The sequence below is a fragment of the Theropithecus gelada genome, chromosome 1, assembly GCF_003255815.1.
Source record: "Theropithecus gelada isolate Dixy chromosome 1, Tgel_1.0, whole genome shotgun sequence".
NCBI classification, from domain to species: Eukaryota; Metazoa; Chordata; class Mammalia; order Primates; family Cercopithecidae; genus Theropithecus; species Theropithecus gelada.
Window position 1 is genome coordinate 217,321,807 of NC_037668.1, and position 21,400 is coordinate 217,343,206.

Below are 21,400 nucleotides of genomic sequence, written 5' to 3' on the forward strand. Positions count from 1 at the left end.
AAGAACATTTCCTAAGGATAAGGAGGTAAAGATGAGTGCAGTGATGTATGCCTGCAATCCCAGCTACTCGAAAGGCTGAGGCAAGAGGACTGCTTGAGCCCAGGAGTTCAAATTCAACCTGGACAAAATAGCAAGACCCCATCTCTTAAAAAAAAAAAAGAAAAAGAAAAAAAAAGATGAGGTAAATTCACCAAGAAAACAATCCTTAATCTATATATGTATGCAACTAACAATGGGGCTTCAAAATACATGAGGCAAAACCTAAAAGATAAAGTTCACGATTACAGTTGACAATATCAACAATCCTTTTTCAGAAACCAATAGAACAAGTAGGCAGAAAATCAGTAAGAATATAGAAGACATGAACAATACTACTAGCTGTCTTGACCTAATGAACACTAGTAGAACAATTTATGCAATAAAAGCAGAATACAGCTGACCCTTGAACAACATGAGTTTGAACTGCATAGGCCCACTTACACCCGAATTTTCTTCTGCATCTGCCACCTCTTGAGACAGCCAAGTCCAATCCCTCGTCTTCCTACTCCTCCTCAGCCTACTTAACATGAAGACAATGAAGAGGAAGACCTTTATGATAATCCACTTCCACTTCATGAATAGTAAATATATTTTTTCTTCCTTATTTTATTAACAATATTCCTTTCCTGTAGCTTCCTATATTATAAAAATACAGTATATAATACACATAACATACAAAATATGTGTTAATCAACTGTTCATTAAAGCTTCTGGTCAACAGTAGGCTACTAGTAGTTAGGTTTCTGGGGAGTCAAAAGTTACTGGGTTTTGAGCATGGTGCCCCTAACTCCCGCATTGTTCAAGGGTCAATGTAGAGATTCTTTCAAGTGTATATAGAATATACAGCAACGTAAGTCATTTTCTGGGCCATAAAACAAATCTTCTAAAGTGTAAAACAATTAAAATCATATCAACTATGTTCTCCAACCACAAGAGAATTAAGCTAGGAATCAGTAACAGAAAGATAACTGAAAAATCCATATATTTGGAAATTATGGAATTATGGAAAATTGGAAATATTTGGAAATTGGAAATTAATCAACACACTTACAAATAACCCTTAAGAAGGAATCACAAGGGGAATTAAAACTCTTTTGAAATAAAAACACAGCACATCAAAATGTGCAAAGCATGACTAACAGTCCTTAGAGAGAAACTTCACTTAGATGACAAATTCCCTGAAAGACACAAAGAGCAAAATTCATCTGAGTAACAACAGATAACCACAACAGCCCTGCAACTATTAAATAAATTGAATTCACAGTGAAAAACTTACCAACAAAGACAAAACTCCAGGTCTAGGGAGAGCTTCACTGGTAAATCCCACCAAATATTTTGTTAATAAATAATACAAATCCCACAAAAACAATTCTATAAAATCAAAGAGAAAAGAGAAGTACTTCTCCTTTTGTTTTTAAAAAGCAAACATGATCCTGCAGTGAAAATTATACAAAGACATTTCAGGAAAAGAAGATGACACAGTAATATCGCTCAGGACTTCAGGATACAAATAGCCTTAGAAATACAATGTGCCAATGCTCGCAATATATAATAACACGCCATGAAGAAGTGGGTTTTTCAACAGAATGCAAGGTTCACTCAACTTTGGAAAATCAATGTTAATTCACCATTTTAATAGGACATAAAAGAGAAAAGTCATATGAGCATTGCAGTAAGTGCAGAAAAAGCTTTAATAAAACTCAATACCCATTCATGATTTTAAAAACTCTCAGTAACCTAGCTCTAGAACTGCCTCAATCTGATAAAGGAGGTGTAAAACACCTATATTAACATCATGTTTTTATAACATATTATATTCAAATAATTCTGGGCTTAGAGAAGACTTACAAAAATATAGCACACATAGTTACCATATACCCTTTACCCACCTTCCTCTAATGTTAGTATCTTATATAGCCACAGTATGAATATCAAAACAAAGAAATTAACATCAGTACAATACTATTAACTAAACTACCAACTTTATTTCGATTTCACCAGTTTTTCTACCAATGCCCCTGCCTAGTCCAGGACCCAACCCAGGATCCCACATTGCAGTTAAGTCATCATGCCACCTTAGTTTCTCCAATCTATGAGAGTTCCATCATCATTCTTTGTCTATCACGAGGTTGACACTTTTGAAGTTATCAGGCCAGGTATTTTGAGGAATGTCCTGCCATGTGAGTTTTTCAGGTTTCCTCATGATTATATTGAGGTTATGCATCTCGGAGGAGAGCACTTCAAAAGTGATGTGCCGTTCTCAGAGCATCTTATCATGGGTTCCATGAAGTCAGTATCTTACTTACTGGTGATGTTAACCGTGATCACTTGGTTAAAACTGTGTTTTCCAGATCTCTCCACTGTAAAGTTAGTCATTTTACCTTTGTAAATGATAAATATTCACAGGGAGATATCTTGAGAGTATGGAAATATCCTCTTTCCTAAACTTTTGCTTACTAATTTTAGCATTCATAGGTGAATCCTGAATGAGCAATTTTCACTCAGGAGTTTTAATGGTAATTTCCTACTTTCCTCACCTCTTTTACATTAATTGGAATTCATCTGTAAGGAAGACATGTCCCTCTCAACACTTTATTTATTTAGACAATCAATCACTTATTTATGCAATATAGACTCATGATTACATATTTTATCCTTTGGATCATAAACTAACACTATATATTTTATTACTGAAATTGTTTCAGCTTTTGCCAGAGGACTCTTCAGGTTTGGGTACTTTCTATGTCTTGCCTTTTTTTTTTTTTAAGGCTCCCTCCTTACTTTCTGACATCACAAAATTCTCCAGGCTCATCTTTTTTTCTTCCCCCATAATAGTGCTGAAATCAGTCACGCCCTCAAGGAGCCTTGACTCCTTTTATTGGAGAATAATATTTAGAAACCCAGATCTGGCTGCTAGATGTGCTCATTAACATCATATTTAATGGTGAAAGGTGCTTTTCTCCCTAAGACTAGAAACAAAGTCAGGATGCTCACTCTTATCACTATTCACATTATATTGAGGGTTTTAGCCAATACAGAAAGGCAAAAGAAGAAAGAAAATGCATACAGATTAGAAATGAAGTAAAACTTTATTTACAGAAGATATGATTGTCTGTGCAGAGAACTGTAAGTAATCTACAAAAAAGGTTACTACAACTAATTCTTGCAAGCCTGCAGGAGAAAAGGTCAGTATGAAAAAACCAACTGTATTTCTATATAGTGGCAGCAAAATAAAGTGAAAATGAAATTCTAAATATCATTTCCCTTGGAAGACATGAAACACTTAAGGATAAACCTAACAAAATTTGTGTAAGACTTAAACACTGAAAATTACAAAACATTACTGAGAGAAATTAAAGATGACCTAAATAAATGGAGATAAATTGCATTCATGGATCTGAAGACTCACTGTTAAGATGTCAGCTCTCCCTAAATCTATCTACAGATTCAACACAGTCTCACACAAAATCTTAGCAGACTGACAGAGTGTAAAATTTATGTAGAAATCTATATAGACATTAATCTAGATAAATTCATGCTACAAAACACCCTGCTAGAGAATCTTAAAGCTTGAAGGTACTTAAAGAATCGTATCTTTTGCATGAGTAAATGACCTGTCCATGTCCACAAAGAAAGCAAGAAGCAAATCCAGGACCAGGATCCAACTTTGTTCTTTCATGTTTTGATACTGTGCTCTTTAGAGTGGAACATCACGCTACTTGTAATTCAGATTACTTCACTTTTTACTTTGCCTAGGAAGAGATTCAGATCTCCTCAACAGATGCCAGAATCTCTAGATGTGCCATCACTTCTTGATGTGCAGCAATAAGTAGAAAAATAGCCAATAATTATGTGATAATAAATTAACAAGAATAAATTTACCAAAACTTATTAATAAAAATGTAACAATAATCCCTGATCTTAGGAATTAATTGACTTTTACAATAAATTACATATTTTAAAGATATAAGGACTCCATAAAAATGTTTTATTTTATAAATGATTTAGTAATTTACACTGAAACACTGAAATTTTAACTGAATTCATTAAAACAGCTACTAACATCAGGCTGGTTCTCAATTAATTTCGTGTTCATCTGTGATATGATACAAACCCAAATAGACTCAATCACATTTTCCTTTCAGAAAGAAACTGAAATTTAAAAGTGCTGCTATAATAAAGTTGCTCCTTCAAGTATGTATGGGGCTGCAGAGAACACCAGAGCCTCGGGGGTCACACAGGATGCCGTGAGTAAGCCTGTAGATGGCATCAATCCACGACCAATCTATTATTTACAGAAACAGTCATTTTTTGGTTGTGCTTCTTTATGCAAGACATTTAACACTTTTGCTCAAATTAAGTGGCACCCATTTAAAAAAAATAATTATAACAACTTGAAGGAATTTATCTACATATGTCATCAGAAGTTGTTTTGGCAGCTCCTCCTCCCTGCCAGAGCTGCTGGCTCCCCTAATTCCATTCCCACATGGTAGCTGCTGGCTGTCTTACTATCACCTTTACGCTGGGCGTGTCTAGCCCAGTGGAGCTGAGACAGGATAGGCCTTGCTTCCTTACTGGTATACTGGTTGGGCTCTCAGAGCTTTCTCCAGGTGGGGCCAAACTCTTATTTAACATGAATAGCTGAACACTGAGATAAGGAAACTTTGTAGCTAATCTTATTGTCCTCACAGGACTAAGGAGGTCCATATTTTGGCCCTTCTTTGAATTTACAGGGCCACATTGGTACCCCAACCACTGTCTCTTAAAGAAATGGCTGTTTTCCTCTTCTTTTTTTTGGAGTAAGTCCTCCTAGAAGAGGGTGTCTAGAAGGGATGATATTTAGTTGTAGCTTATTATTAGCTATTTATTAAAAATAAAACCATGCATGATTTCTGGGAGACACAGCAAGCCCTCATCTCTTCCAGGTTTTTTTGTTGTGTACTGACACGATGAAAACAGTACACAGCTCATTAGGGGCATTCCTATATATGCATGCAACTCATAAGGAACATCCTCAGTGATACAAAGTGGATGTAAAATTGTCTATAAGAAGATAATAAACATTTAGCACATTTAAGAATGCTCAAATGCTTCTCATCAAAGTTGTGAAGGATTCAGTACTTAACATGGTACTTTTAGACATAGAAGAAACTCAGGATATGTGAGTTGAATCGAGTAGAGGTGTCTAACATGAGGCACCTATTTTAAATTCCTAGTTACAAGAAACAAATCGAAAATCACCACACTCCCAGTGACCAATAACATAATACAGACATGAAGTGCTTGTGTTACTTCCTCCTAACTCATCTAATTCATATGACATAATTCTATCTTTACCTTAAGGCTTAACAGAGAAGAACACCTGGCACATAATAGACCCAAAATAAATGTTGTTGACTAATAAATGTTTCAGAGAAAAATATGAAATGTTGGAATAAACTGAAAGGGATGAACTAAAAATAATTACAGAAAAATTTGGAGTAAATTATTGAATGAAAAATATTTGATAGTAAAAATTTTATATAAGCATCTGAAAATCAAAATATCAAAATCAATGAATGTACTAACAATATCTGAGGTGGTTAAAAAAAAAAAAGCAGGTAGCGGGGGACAGACATAATAATATCCCGTTCCTGAACTTAAGCAAAAATTGCAGTATTTAAAACAAGAAGGGTGGGTGCAGTGGTTCACATAATCCCAGCACTTTGGGAGGCCAAGGAGGGAGGATTGTTTGAGCCCAGGAATTCAATACCATACCAGGCAACATGGCAAAACCTACAAAAAGTACCAAAAAATTAGGCAGGTATGGTAACTCACACCTGCAGTTCGAGTTACTTGGGAGGCTGAGGTGAGAGGTAGAGGCTGCTGAGCTGTGATTGTGCCACTGCACTCCAGCCTGGCCAACAGAGACCTTGCCTCAAAAAATACATAAATAAATAAAAACAAGTAATAAGCAGATCACAATAAAACTAAACATATATAATTAGTAGTGTTCTTTTTTTTTTTTTTTTTTTTTTTTTTTTTAAGCGATTGGGTCTCACTCTGTCATCCAGGCTGGAGTACAGTGGTGTAATCATAGCTCACTGCAGCCTCAACCTCAACCTCCTGGGCTCAAGCAATTCTCCTGCCTGCCTTAGCAGCCTCCTCAGGAGTGTGCCACCACGCCCAGCTGATTTTTTTATTTTTCTTGTAGAGATGGGGTCTCACTGTGTTGCCCATGCTGGTCTCAAACTCCTGGCCTCAAGTGATCCTCCCACCTCGGCCTTCCAAAGTGCTGGGATTACAGGCATGAGCCACCATGCGTGGCCTAGCAGTATTCATTTTGTGGGCAATAAAGTTCTGTTTCAAATGACAGAAAAGTCCAAAATAAGACATTGTGTTTACTACTTCATTAAATATTAAAAACAAATTTCTTTAAATTCCTTTTAAAACAAAGATTTGTATAAATGAATCTGAAGTGTTTACTTTAAAATTAAAGACATAAGGGCAAATTAAACATTTTTAACTAGTTTTTTAAAGAAAAAATAATACTGGGTATCTTTTTTAAAATTAAAGAAATAACGAGAGGCAAACTAACAAATTATTATGGGAAAAAATAGAAAAATAAATTCTGTGATCATGTTGAGTAAAATTTCAAGAGGCATTTAGGGAGTCAAAATTATAAGTAAAATTTTGTGCACAGAAGTTCAGTATTCACTTAAATGTCGGTAAAATGGAAAGTATCATTACATCATTAACTTTTAATCACTTAAAATATTTTTACTATAAATTCATTTTAGCAGTGCAGCCAAAATATATACACACTATGCCATAAAGATATCTTACCTTTTTATCATATACATCTTGCCAGTTTACTCCAGAAAAGAAACTGTGTCTCATAATTTCTTTTGCATCATCTGGTCCTCCACCAAGGCTATGAGAACAGAAATAAAATTAAGTACAAAACATTTACATAAGCTCAAAGCATAACAAAAAAAAAAAAAGGTTTTGTGAAAGTGTAATTTTCTGCACAATAAATAGTTCTTGTGATAAACAGCTCTAAAAGTAAACAGCTTTTGCTATAAGTTCTATTTTTCCTAATATGCTTATAAGAACTAGCTTCAGAAGAGTATAGTATTTGGAAAAGAGCAGAGGCTTTGGAGATAGATCTGGAAGAAGCAACCATCTCTGGCACTTATGAGATGTGTGACAACAGAAAAGAGGCTTAACCTCAGTTTTCTAATCTGCAGAGTGAGGAATAATAATATTTGCTGGTGGGTCACTGCAATGGTTAGAAACAACATAGGAATATGGTTTGGCTGTGTCCCCACCCAAATCTCATCTTGAACTGTAGCTCCCATAATCCCCATGTGTCATGGCAGGGACCAGGTGGGAGGTAACTGAATCATGGGGGCAGGTTTTTCCCATGCTGTTCTCATGAGAGTCAGTAAGTCTCATGAGATCTGATGGTTTTACAAAGGGCGGTTCCCCTGCACATGCTCTTGGGTGCCGCCATGTAAGATGTGCCTCTGCTTCTCCTTCACCTTCTACTATGATTGTGAGGCCTCCCTAGCCAAGTGGAACTGTGAGTCCAATAAACCCCTTTTTCTTTATAAATTATGCAGTCTCAGGTATTTCTTCATAGCAGTATGAAAATGGATTAATAATAGGTAAGGAAATTCTGGTGTTTTCTGGCTTATTCAATTTAATATAGTACATATTACTAAGAATAAAGGAACTAAAAGTGAGAAATAGAAAGAACAGGAGGAAATGAGGGAAAAAGAACAAGAAAAGGAAGAGAAAATAAACCTATATATCTGAATTTAATATAGTTGGCTTTATTTGGACTTGTTCATTATTAGAAATGATATGTACCGGTAAGTGCTTAACAACCAGCTCTCTGTGAGCAATCATGCATTTATACAAATATAATTTTTTCTTTTTTTTTTTTCCAAGGGCATAGTAGATACCAGGTGCTCAGAGCAGAGCAGCCATGGAGCTGCTGGGACCGAACCTTGCCTGACCTAGCCACAACCACACCCCAGACATAAAAATTTAAATTTTACTGATATAAAGAATGCAAAACACAAAATTTACAAAGATCATAGAATATACAACGTTGTGTATTGTAAATTAGTCACCTGATTCTCACAGAAAACTTCTTAATTTTTGTTGTACTCCAAAGCCACTAATGGATGCAACTTACGATTAGTTTCAACATGAATACTGGTTGACATTTTCGTTTATGCTAAAGTCAAAGCTGAAAGTGATACAATGGAGACTTCAGAACTTCACTTGTCAGTTATGTGAGTGACTTCTTTGCTAAATGGTTAATAACTTTGGGACAGTGGAAGAAGACTCACTTTTTGGTGCTATTTACAATGTAACGAATATGGACACAACAAACTTTTAAATTTAATCTGCATTATTAACATTTTCTCTTAAGTCTAAACAATCAACAAGACCGTAAGTCCAGCCCCAACTCATACTATTTGCCAATTCTGGTGGTATAAATTCTCCCACCGTGGCCAATTTTGAGCTACCAGTAAGATGTCACTGAACACGTAGGCAGAAAGAGATGCATCGTAGAAAACCATTATATATTATGTCCATAGAAATACAGCAGACATAACTAATCTCAAAAATACAGATAACAGTGAAACGTAACAAATTAAGGAGTAATGAGTTTTGAGTATTTATGACCTTTGCTTTTCCTATTCTTAACTAGTAAATTTATATAATAATGACCATAATCTACAACCAGCTCACAAAATTGGTGAAAATTTCACAGTTGGTTCTTGAGAGCCGGTATATGCTAACTCCAACACACCACTGGGTTGGAAGAAAACCAAGTAGGTCACAGAAAACAAATACAGATGCTCCTAAACTTAACGATGGGTTATGTCTAGATAAACCCACATTTCAACTTAAGATGGGTTTATCTGGATGCAATTCCATCATTAGTTGAGGAGCATACTAAATACGCATCACTTTTGCACCATCATAAAGTCAAAAAATTGTCAAGCCATCGTAGGTTGGAAATCATTTATAATTATACAATTCTAATGACTTCTGGTTATTAGATCTAAGAAACACATGACTGGGAAGGACCTAGGATCCTTTGACACACAGTCAAAATGGAAAACAGTCAACTGATACCTGAGTATCTTTAGTGATGATAAATGATTCACATCAGCTGGGTCTCCAACTCCCAGATCCTTATAAAATTCTCTAAATGAACTACACCCCAGAGATGGGACTTTGAGGTTTGATCATAATAGTGCTGTTTGATGTTTGCATTTGGAAGTTTCAGACTGGTAGTTCTGTATTCAGTGAGAGCTCAGCATTTCAGACCCTGCCCTCTTTTTCATTCTATTTCAATTGTGTAGGGTTTCTTCCCCAGGAGACTGCAAACTCCTCTGAAGACAAGGAGAGTGCTGGATTATCCAAAAGGCATTCTAAGCTTGTGCTTAGGGAACCAGAGAAGCAAAAGCACCAAAACACGTTTCTGAAAAGCATTTAATATTTTCAAGCATGCATCAACATAGTCTGCATGAGAAACATCAAAGCTCCATGGCATTTTCTTACACTTATGTTATAGTTTATTTCAATACTGTTTTCATTTGAATTGTACTTGAGATGGGAGTTGGAGTGGAGAATCATAATCATTTTGTAAATAAAATGTTTTAATCCAGCTTTAGTTATCCATTTTTGTAACTCCTCAAGTTTTCTAGCAATACTTTGGTTTTGAACATAGCCAGCATTTATTCTATATTTATCAAATACATGTAAAACTAAAATATCAGCTATGAATACTATGCAAAGTCTGAGAATACAATCAGACTTCCATTTTAGAAGCTAGGAGAAATTCTTTAACACACTTCCTCAATGTGTGAAACTGTCAAAAATTTCAGTGTCAATGACTCTCTAATATACAATTTAAGACTTCAAAAATAATAACAAAATATGCTTTGAAGTAAGATATTTATGTCTAGAATACTAAACTCCAGTATCAGAATGCCAAACTAAATCCTCAGCTACTATGAATTCCTTTACTATTAGGAACATCACAGAATTCACATTTTCCTAATGTTACTGAATACATGAGGTCATGTTTTTCCTATCAACTCTGCATAGGAAGATAAAGGAGGGGCTAACAGAATGAACATAAAGGATGGAGAGTAAGAAATAAAAGCAAAATGATAGTTGACCCTTGGATAGCACTAACAGCAATTCCATAACACATACCAGAAAAATTCCAGTAGTATTTAAAATAGCTGTGTAGAAAAAATGAAGAGTTGTATTATAATGCTATCATTACTTATGTTTCCAAAGACTTTTCAAGATCCTTGTTAGTTTTCTTTTCTTTCTGCCCCTGAAACTGAGGTTCCCTAAGATTCTGTCCTGAGGCCCTCTTCTCCTTATCCACTACCCTCGCCACTACTACCTTGGCTCTAGCTACCTCCTAGATATAGTTATGGCTCCCAATCCATATAGTCAGTTACTGTGTTTTTTTAAGCATTGATTCTATTATTTCCAGCTGCTCACTTGACATTTCCATCTTGGTTTTATATAGAAACTTCAGACTCAGTGTACCCAAAGTTATTATCAACATCTACCCCCATCAAGTCTCGTTGGTTTGCATATCCTGTCTGTTAATCACCCTAGCTGGAAACCTCAGAGGGATTCCTGACTCCTCCTACTTCCTCACAGTTTCTAGTTAATCATAACCTCTATCACTTGTGTACTACTGCTTCAGGAAGGACTCCATCTATTATCTGAACAATTCCATAAATATTCTTTAAAAAAAAAAAAAAAAAGACAAGGACTCACTCTATTGCCCAGGCTGGAGTGCAATGGGGTCAACTTGGCTCACTGCAGTCTCGACCTCCTGGGCTCCAGCCATTCTCCCACCTCAGCCTCCCAAGTAGCTGGGACTACAGCATGTGCCACTTCACCCAGCATTTTTTTTTTTTTTAACAGAGATGAATCTTGCTATGTTGCCCAGATTGGTCCCTGAACTCCCAACCTCAAGTGATCTTCCTGCCTCGGTCTCCCAAAGTGCTGGGATTACAGGCGTAAGCCACTGTGCCCGGCCCAATAAACACTTTTAACTGCTCTGCCTGCCCCTGGATCCTCACTCATCTAATCTGTCCATGACAAAGATGCCAGAGTTACCTTTTCATGACACAAATCTGATTATACTATCCCTTGCTTTAAATACTTAAGCACTATCTCATCCTCTTCTGAATAAAGATTAAATATTTTCTAAGAAACCTAAGATCCTTATAATCTAATATCAGCTTCATTTCCCAATGTTACCCAACTCATATTCTACACTCTAGTCACTGAGCTTCTCAAATGCCATGTTCTTTTGCAATCCTAGCTAAACTCTACATGTAAATTTCTGTGCTTGAGTGCCAATGCAAATTCGAACTCCTTTCTGATTCAGCTCAAGTCCCCTAATCCCCTAGACAAAGCCAATAATTTCAACAGTACTTTGTATGTAGTTTGACCTGAGCATCTGTGAGTATATGTTTTGTGCCCCAGATTATTCTATGAACATCTAGAGCAGAGACTGGTTCATCTCACTCATCCTTGTATCCCCTGTTTTTGCTGCAGCAGTGGAGGGGCTTGACACATCTATTATAAAAGAAATTATTAGATCACTGAAAATACTGCATCTTCTCATTAGATCAATAACAACCTCCTGGTGAACAAACAGGAATTATTCTATTAATACATACCAGGCGGCTAACATTCTAAGAATTTGCCTCACATTCATTCAGTAGTTCCTAAGTACTGACTATGTGCTATTCACAGGGTGGGCTGACAAATTAAAAAAAAAAGAAAAAAGAATGAGACATACACATGAAAACCACAAGTAAATTTTGTTCTACTAGCCATTTATATAGAGGGCCACAAAGTAAAGGGTGGTCAAAGTTGCCTGCCAGAATAAGAAAAGGATGAGATAAAAATTCACTGCCTTGAATACCAAGCCAAATATTAGACCAAAAAATCAAATAGATAAAAGTTGGCTGGACACGGTGGCTCACGCCTGTAATCCCAGCACTTTGGAAAGCCGAGGTGGGTGGAACACGAGGTCAGGAGATGGAGACCATCCTGGCCAACATGGTGAAACCCCGTCTCTACTTAAATACAAAAAAAAAAAACAGCCAGGTGTGGTGGTGTGCACCTGTACTCCCAGCTACTCAGGAGGTCAGGAGGCTGAGGCAGGGGAATTGCTTGAACCTAGGAGGCGGAGGTTGCAGCAGGTCAAGATCGTGCCACTGCACTCCAGCCCAGATGACAGAGCGAGACCACCTCTCAAAAAAAAAAAAAAAAGATAAAAGTCACTACTCTGTTTAAAGGTTACCTATCACCAGGTGCTGCTCCTTACTTAATTGTAAAAGAATGCTATTAAACGGAACACATTTCAAAACTTGAACTAAGAAATTGTTGCACTGTAAATAAGATACATACGAAATACCAAATAGGCACCAAGAAACTTGATTTCTACTCTTGGTCTGCACGAATGTTCTGAGAGACCTTGAATAAATCACCTAACCCTCTCTGGGCCTTTGTTTTCAACTCAATGAAATGGAAATGAGAATAGTATCTCCCCTATCCACCCAACAAGGCTACTGAAAAAGCCAGGGAGTTCATGTATGTGAAAGTGCTCTGAAAAAGAAAACAAAATCACTTTACACATATAAATAATGTCTGTAGCTAGGATTACAAAATGATTCTTGAATAATTCTTCACAAAGCAAAAAGACAGTATCTCTTTTATTATGTTTGCTTATTTCTGCTGAAGATAAAGTCATGCTCCTTATAAGGTTAAAAGCTAGAAGAATGCAATGAAAACCATTTCTAAGATAGAGTTAAAAATCCAACTTTTTGGGATTCACTCATTAATCCAGTCAGTATACACATATACATATACATATATATATGAGCATCAACCATAAATAAAACATTTTCATAAAACCCTATGTGAGGTATTATAAAAGATTCAACAATATGTGAAATCATCTATGCTTCAAATGAGTAGACTCAGAGAAATACTGATATGCATAGATACCTAGATGGGAAGGCAGATATGTACATATACAAACACACATATTAAGAGACATTTTGAAAATTAATAGTCATTTCACATGATTTATGAATTTATAAACATGAATGAATGTATAAACATGAATAAAAAATACTGTAGTTCACTGAACAAAGCAGCAAGAGCCATAGGATTCTTCAAGTCATAGTCATAGCTACAAAAACAGAAATACAAAGTGTGTACAATTTTTTTTGCCATCAACCCTTTCAGCTATGCATAGAAAAGATTATTTTCAAATGACAAAAAAGCAGTTAGAGGCCGGATGTGGTGGCTCACACCTGTAATTCCAGCACTTTGGGAGGCCGAGGCAGGTGGATAACTTGAGGTCAGGAGTTCAAGACCAGCCTGGCCAACTTAGCAAAACCCCATCTCTACTAAAAAGACAAAAATTAGCCAGGTGTGGTGGGGGTGCTTGTAGTTCCAGCTACTCAGGAGGCTGAAGCAGGAGAATCACTTGAACCTGGGAAGCGGAGGGTGCAGTGAGCCAAGATCGCGCCACTGCACTCCAGCCTGGGTGGCAGAGTGATACTCCGTCTCAAAAAAAAAAAAAAAAAAGCAATTAGATATGTTAACACAGGCTGCGGGGGAGAGGAGAGTATTGAAAAATAGGTCTATTCCTTTTATAAGAAATACAAAGGCCCAGAGACTGAAAGAAAGAAAAGGGATTCTCCTATCCCCACAAGATCAAGTAACAGAGCAATTAACAAATTTTCACTCATAATATGGATAATGAAACTCTCAAAATCCTTATTTGGTAAATCTGCATAAAAGTTCCAAGTTAGGAAAGAGTCGAGAAAAATTTTTAAATGTTCTATATTATGCAGTTAAAAATAAGTCAGGATCTCAGTGGGAAGATGTCTACACCAAATACATTGCTTCTTGGAGTTAGTTATATTTGAATTAATTTCCATATCTCAATTTTTAACCACATTCATCAGTAATTCGCTGAGCGTCAAGGCTTACCGTTTATTTGGATCCTTTATCAAGAGCCCTGAAAGCAATGATTTTGCATCTGAAGAGAGTGTTCGAGGAAATTTAATGTCTTCCATTAATATTAATTCAAAAAGTTTCTCATGGTCCTGGTTGTAGAAAGGTAACCTCCCACACATCATTTCATACATGACAACCCCTAGGCCCCACCAGTCTACTGCTCGGCCATAGTCATTATCTTCTAACACCTAAAAGTGAAATCAGTAAAAAGATTAATTATTATATGTTAACTTTTAAAGCATTATTCATAAAACATAAGATTTTTATATAAAAATGAATCTTAACTTTCAAAGCCTAGGTAGTCTATTCTGAGATCTTGACATTTAAACTGTGAAGCATCCTACAAAAAACACAAATCTCATCAAATATGTGGAACATTCAATATATATCCAGAAATGGCCAGTGTACAAAAAAAGGGGCAGGTCGTACAAAAAAAAATCCCAAGTACATGAATATACATAAGGATCAAATGAAAAACGTTAGCTAGCATATTTACATATTTTTTCTTAGGCCTAGTGACTTTTTCATTCTGGTTCCACCCATGTGGACTTTAAGTAACAACTCAGAGCTAGGGTGTGCTGATTATAGAGCATATAACATGCACTACACATTCTTGCTTTAAGAAGAACTAAGTAATACAAATTAAACAGTGAAAGACAGTAGTAAACAAAGGCAATGTAATGGAGAAGTCTACAGGGCAAGACAATCATTAAGTTTGAAAACCTTTGGAGGTCCCTGTATGTTTCAACTCTTTCTGGAACTATTTAATTGACAAAGTGAATATAATAGCTTATGGTATGAGCTGTAATAAACTTTAATAGCCACAGCTTTGTACCTCACAACAAAAATTTGTTACAGCACAAAAATGGACTTAATATCTGTGTGGTATATGTCCTTAAATTTTTCCCAAAATATATTACATGCAAAATAAATTTAGTTAGAAAAGATATAAAAGTATCCGTTTGCCTATGTTGGAGCAATGTGTTCAAATGGGAACATGGTAACTTACCATTTGCCCCAGGAAAAATTTGGTTTTATCTTTTTATCAGATTTGTTCTTCATCCAATGGAATATTCCTCATCCATATGCAACTTTGAATATTTTATTTTAAAACTGTATTTGATAATCTTAAAGCTTACTTTATTTGATGCTCTCAGCTTTGGAAAACCAGATCAGGAAAACCACATATATGAATTTATCAATTTAAAAACACTTATAACCGATTACAAAAGAGAACATTTGATAAGGACAAAGTAGTACTTGTGTTCCAAACTTCCTTGGTTCAAATTAAATATTTTCTGGAAGATTACTCTTACATGACTTTTATTTAAAATTTATCAATAATCTCACAGAATTACAGGTGATATTTTTGACAGTTACATTATGATTAACTAAAAATGCTACGAAAGGCACTTTGGTAGGGTATTTAAAGACAAAGGATATAATTTATGAGAAAAAATATGTTACTTAAAAGATCTATTCAGTAAGCATTTCTATTATGAAAAGATTTTTAATTCAATTATATCAATGTTTGCTTTACGGCTAAAAAACTGAAAACTTCACTGGTAGGATATGAACACAAGTTTAGATCCTATGCTTTTCTAGAAATGTTTTGTAAATCACAAACTAACAAAAACATTTTCTGGAAGAACAACAAATTCTAGTTTTCATCATTAGCCTAAAGAATGTATTTTTACTTGTTTGAAATGAGTAATCTGAGAACAAATAGAAAACAAAAAAATAACCTGAAAAAGCAGAAGAAATTCTACTTACATATTTACGTTAAAGGAAATGCTGCATATATTATTTTAAAATACCAGTGACTTGTGATGATTCAAGGATCTATCTCATGGCCAATTAGTAGAATGCACTGTTTGTGGGCCTTTATCTAACTGACACAAGATTTTAACTAATAACAACAAAAAAATGTAAATCTAAGTAACCTTTAACTGCATTCCTACAACACCAATAAAACAGTGGCATATACGGAAAGGAGCCAAATGTGGTTTTTAACCTCTTTTTTTCATAAAACCATAAAAAGCATAAAAGCTGGATTAACTGCCTCCTGAACCCACATTTCACCAGCCGGGTTCTCATCCCCAGCTGGCAAAACTGGCAATCCTTTATTTTTGTTTAAATACCTGGTTTGCAGCCAGAAGGGAAAGTGAGTACATAAAAAAAGGGGTTTTTATTTTTGAAGAGAAATAAGCAACTGAAAAATAAAATTGCATTGTAAAAAAATCTGTTTGATAAAATAAATTTTATTTAGCTTTGTAAAATGAATACTGATTCTTAAAATAAGTGATTTTGCCTCTGAACATACGTGCTTTAATTGATCTACAGATACATAATGCTATAATTAGAACTGTTTGCCGTATCACTTTGTATTGAATAAAACTGATGTAACGTATTGTCTTCCTCACATGTAAACTTAAGCAATGTTGAGGAGAAAACACCCTAACAACTAAAATCCCTCTTTACCTAAGAGATTTCACTATCAATTAGAAAGATTTTTGTTCAAATCCTATCTCCAAACAGCTATAAGATGAAACATATATAAATAAAAATAATTACACTATCTTATATGTGGATATATATGTTCCCACTATTCAAACAATATCTTTTCTCTTTTCTGAGTCTACATTATTTCAAAACACAATACTTTTAAATACTCTGGAAATCCCACAGTCAAATTAACCAATTTGAATCCAATAACCTCTTTCAGATTATTTTAAGAAGACAATTTTTCTCCCTCTACTCAAAGCACTTATTATTCTATAAATACATAACATATACAATTTACATTTTTTTAACTTAAGGATTGCAAAGTCTTTCTGGCTACCTCTGAGAATTTTTTTTTCTAGCTAAAAGGCTAATTTATTTCATGGTTATTGTGAGGGCTGGCTGAAAGGTATGATAAACAGTGGTATAACGGACAGGTACAACAACGGTAGAGCATATTTCAACTTCATTAAAAGGTAATTTCTCATACAGTTTGGATATAAATACAGATCAAAATATGCTCCTGAAAAAATCCAATGAAAGATTTATCTTGAAGAAATAAACTTGCGTCTCTTTTCCATAAAACCAACGTTACTGACTTAAATGAAACCCAAACTTTAAATAGGAAAGCAGACATTTGGTATTTCCTCTACCCCTACAGTCCTTTATAACCACAGATGTAGTTGTACTTTATACCTACCTTCAACACAAATGCCCAAACAGAGATGAAAGAGGGGATTTGGAACATTAAAAAAAAATGCAATTGTTACAGACTGATGAGTGGTCACATCAAATGAAAACTCAAACAGAGCACAAACTCTAGAAAATAAGGCTTTATTTCTAATAGGAGCCAGAAATTGCTTTACTTTCTGATATGATAAAACCTAAGACTCAAGGAGGTTACAGCAGATACAAACTAACATTAAATACCCTGGAAATATCTGATCAATATTTGATGAAGACACTTACATTTATAAAACAGCCAAGTGAGTTAATAACAATTCAAGAACTAATGTGTTTTAATTTCAAAGAATGATATTGAATGAGAAACTACATATTTTTAAATGATACTATCAATTCAAGTTACCAATGTAAATATTTATTTGGCTAATGGGCCTTTTAAAAAAAAAATCTATTCATTCCAATATTCTTTTACCAGGAGGATTTACTAGGAGGTTAAAGGAACACCTCCCTCAGCCTACCCACCAGGCCACACAATGCACCCAAGGCAAGCAATTATAAGGAGGCTATGTATGCCCTGGAGTGGCTTACTGCTCAATCAATAATCCTGACAGAACAGATGGGGGAAAAAATTAAACATCTAAACAAACTGTCTGCACACCTATGTTGTGAAAGTAAACTGCGAACTTGGATGAACCAATTTACCACTAATTCAAAAAAAAAAAAAGTTTTTTCCAGTAGTCTTACATTTCAGGTAACTGATAGATGTGTGTTTTATACCTAAACACACATCTGTATCATTTATCATTTATGGGAGCCCTTCATATATTCTTAACATCACAGGTATGGGCTAAGAAAAAAAGACCTATAAATCTTCTCATTCAGATTTTAAAGTGAACTGCAGCTTCAGGAAAAGTATCCATTTCAATACATAAGATTATAAATTCCACAGTTGCTTGGTATTTTCTTCATGAATACATATTTTGTAACTATTTCTCAACTGCTTTAATAATTTTTAAGTGACAGCAACTGTCAATGCCATTTGCTATGAATTGTATGAAGGCTATACACTTTATGGCCACCTCTCCTAGCACACACAAATACTTGTACACGGTTAACATCGTACTTTCAAAAGCAAACTCTGGCTAGCACAGGAAAAATCCTTCAACAAGAGAAAGGCTAAATGGATACAATAATGATGATTAGATCATACTTACACATATCTTCCAAGAGATTTCTATACTTCTTTTTTATTCTGAAGCAATAGACATTATGGGATTCCAAGAAACTGAGCCTTTATAACCCAAGTAACAATAGCCATTGTAAAATACTATAGGTAATCACTAGTGTTCCCAGTTAGGGTTAGTTTTGTATATGTTCTCATGGTACAGAGAATTTAAAATTAAACTTTGTGCTTAAACTAGAATCATACCAAAGTACTGAATGCAAATATTCTGTTAAAGCCAAAAGACCATATAACATTGAAAAGAAGTTAGGGCAAAAAATAGCTACTTTAAGAACTGACAGACCTCTAAGTAAGTACAAGATGCCACTTATAAACATTGAGAGGCGTTAATTCCATTTTAGTTCACATTTAAACAATGTCTAATTATGAGATAAAATGGAATGGCTTGTAATATTACCCAGAAAATCATATAAAATAGCAACATACTATAGAAAGAAATTAAATATATTCAACTAAACAGTAAGCCAACTCATATGAGAGTTAGAAGTTCTTAAATATGAATTCTAACTATAGAGCAGACAACTTCTATCTGAACTCATCCCTCTACTCCTTTAATGTTCCCTTTAATCATGGTGATGAGATCTTTTCTGAATTACCAGGAATATTAAGGTTTTCAAAATTACCCCAGATGGATAGATATCATATGAATTATTAATAGGTAAATAAAATGCTAGGGTTGTCCACAATTTTAGAAAGGCTACTAAAACAACTCTTTCTTTTCACAGAAAGCATAGAGATTCTAAGACTAGCTTTACAATCTGCTGGAATATAGTAGAACTTTGTGCAAAGACTAATCAGAATGTAACTACATGTGCTACTATTTTTACCTACAGATTAAATGTGCAAACATATGTAACTAGCCTCATACATTTCTCTTCAGATCTCCTAAAAACAATATTGGCAGCACCCACAAAATGACATATTTTACATTTATTCTTTGTTGGATTTAAAATAAAGAAAATTCTATTTAGTACATTTCGAGCAAGTTAGCTTCTAAACATTTCCCACACCTGCAACACTAGTCCACGCCCTGGCACCTCCTTTATTACCTTTTCTGGAAGTTAATATATATCTTTGATTTTTAATTTATATAGAATTTAATCTCCATTTGTACTATGACCTAACACAATGACTTTGAGCAAATCTTTGTATCAAAATAGTTATCAAAATATTCTCATCTATTTCAGCTATTTTAAAAATGTTACATTATGTTACATTATATGTAAGATATTAAAGATAGTAGGTTTCAAAGAAAAAAATCTGGAAAATTAGAGCAAGTGAAATGTTTTCTAAGAATGAGATTCTAAAAAACTAAAAAGAATGCATCAAATACTGCTTCAGTAACTGGAAAAACAAATCATTTTACATTTAGATGAAATAAAATTATATACATTTTTTTCTCAATAGCAACCACAGCTAGATATTATATATTTCCCAACAATCAAGTCATTTTTTGCAATCTTTGTTAGTTCTAACTCGATTATCAAATAATTTTTATTTTTACACTATTACAGAAGTGCATTTCTCTAGGTTTCCAAAACCACCTTATTCAACCTTCCCCATCTGTCACCATCTGCTTCTTTTTAGCATGTACTTTTTGTGTGATCACATAAGCATGTGAAAAATAACTAACATTCAGATGATTATCTGCTGGTACATTTGAGGACTGGGCATAATAAAAGTGAACTGCCAAAACGCACTTAACACTTTTAATTTTGTTGGGTCTTGCATGTAAGCTACATTTGATTTTCAAACTGTTTTACAGTTGGAAAGTTGATCAGGTACTGCTAACTCAAGAGCAAAGCTGAGACTCTAAATAATTAGCACTGCATAAAATGGTTTGGATTCAATAGGAGCCAAATCAAATAATAAAATTTAACAGTAAGAGTTTATATGTGATTTCTAATTTCTTTTATAATTTCTAGGTGTGAAAATACAGCACAGATTATAAAAACAAAATCCCCTCAAGATATCATATGATCCATAATTTACTATCAGTTTATTTCCTTCTAATGTACAAAAGAGCAAAGGTACATTCATTTAAAGCTACACATGCAAATGCAGTTTTCAGGACATAGCACACTAAATGCATAGTGCATATGCCAGCTAGAACTGAACCTCTGTAACCTGTTAAAAACACAAAACAAAACAAAAACTAGCCTTTTCTACATTAACAGTATTGTTAAATGCTTCCCAAGTTGGAAAACTGCATTGTAAGCTGCATCCTTCCTCAAAAGAGATAAGAGAACAATACCTTAAAAATCTGTATTTCAACAAATGGCACATTTATACTGTAAGTTTTATGTTTTCCTCATTTGCCGCAAGAAACAAATTAAGTTCACTTAAACCTAAGTTTATTTTAAAACCTGCCATGTATCTGACATTGAACATTTAATAAACTGGCTTTAAACTGATTTTTAACACTCTTTGTGAAGTATCTTCAAAATACCCTTCACCCGTCTTTATACCAGATTAAAAAAAACATAAAAGGTGAAGAAACACTATTGCTAGGTGAAGTATAGGTTGCAGCAAGATTCCTACATAATGTGTAAACAAATCTTCTGTAAAGACAGAAGGGAAAATGTTGACAGAGAGTCATTCACAAGAGAAGCAGTAGTCAAGAATGTATTACAGATTTGATACACAACTACTACTTCTAATACTGTCACAAAAAGCCCAGCATTAATAATGGTAATGTACTAGAAATTTCAAGGTCCAAAAAAAGTGAGAGACACCATCTGAGGTAAAAAGAAGAGGCTGGCTTCAGCTCCTGCCAATCCCTCCCTAACACTGACCACGTAAATCTGATCACAGTATCGCCTTGCTCTCAATTCACAAGTGATTTTC

General features: G+C 34.6%; 1 protein-coding gene across 2 annotated transcripts in view; it reads right to left on the bottom strand.

Annotated features, from left to right (window-relative positions):
* Window positions 1-21,400, bottom strand: part of AKT3 (AKT serine/threonine kinase 3) — a 361,197-nt gene that overhangs the window by 44,101 nt on the left and 295,696 nt on the right. For both annotated transcript variants that reach the window (XM_025361843.1, XM_025361849.1), the window contains exons 11-12: window positions 14,098-14,312; window positions 6,865-6,952 (exon numbers count right to left, since the gene is read on the bottom strand). In XM_025361843.1, the coding sequence (XP_025217628.1) occupies window positions 6,865-6,952; window positions 14,098-14,312 (303 nt within the window). The remainder of the gene's footprint in view (window positions 1-6,864; window positions 6,953-14,097; window positions 14,313-21,400) is intronic.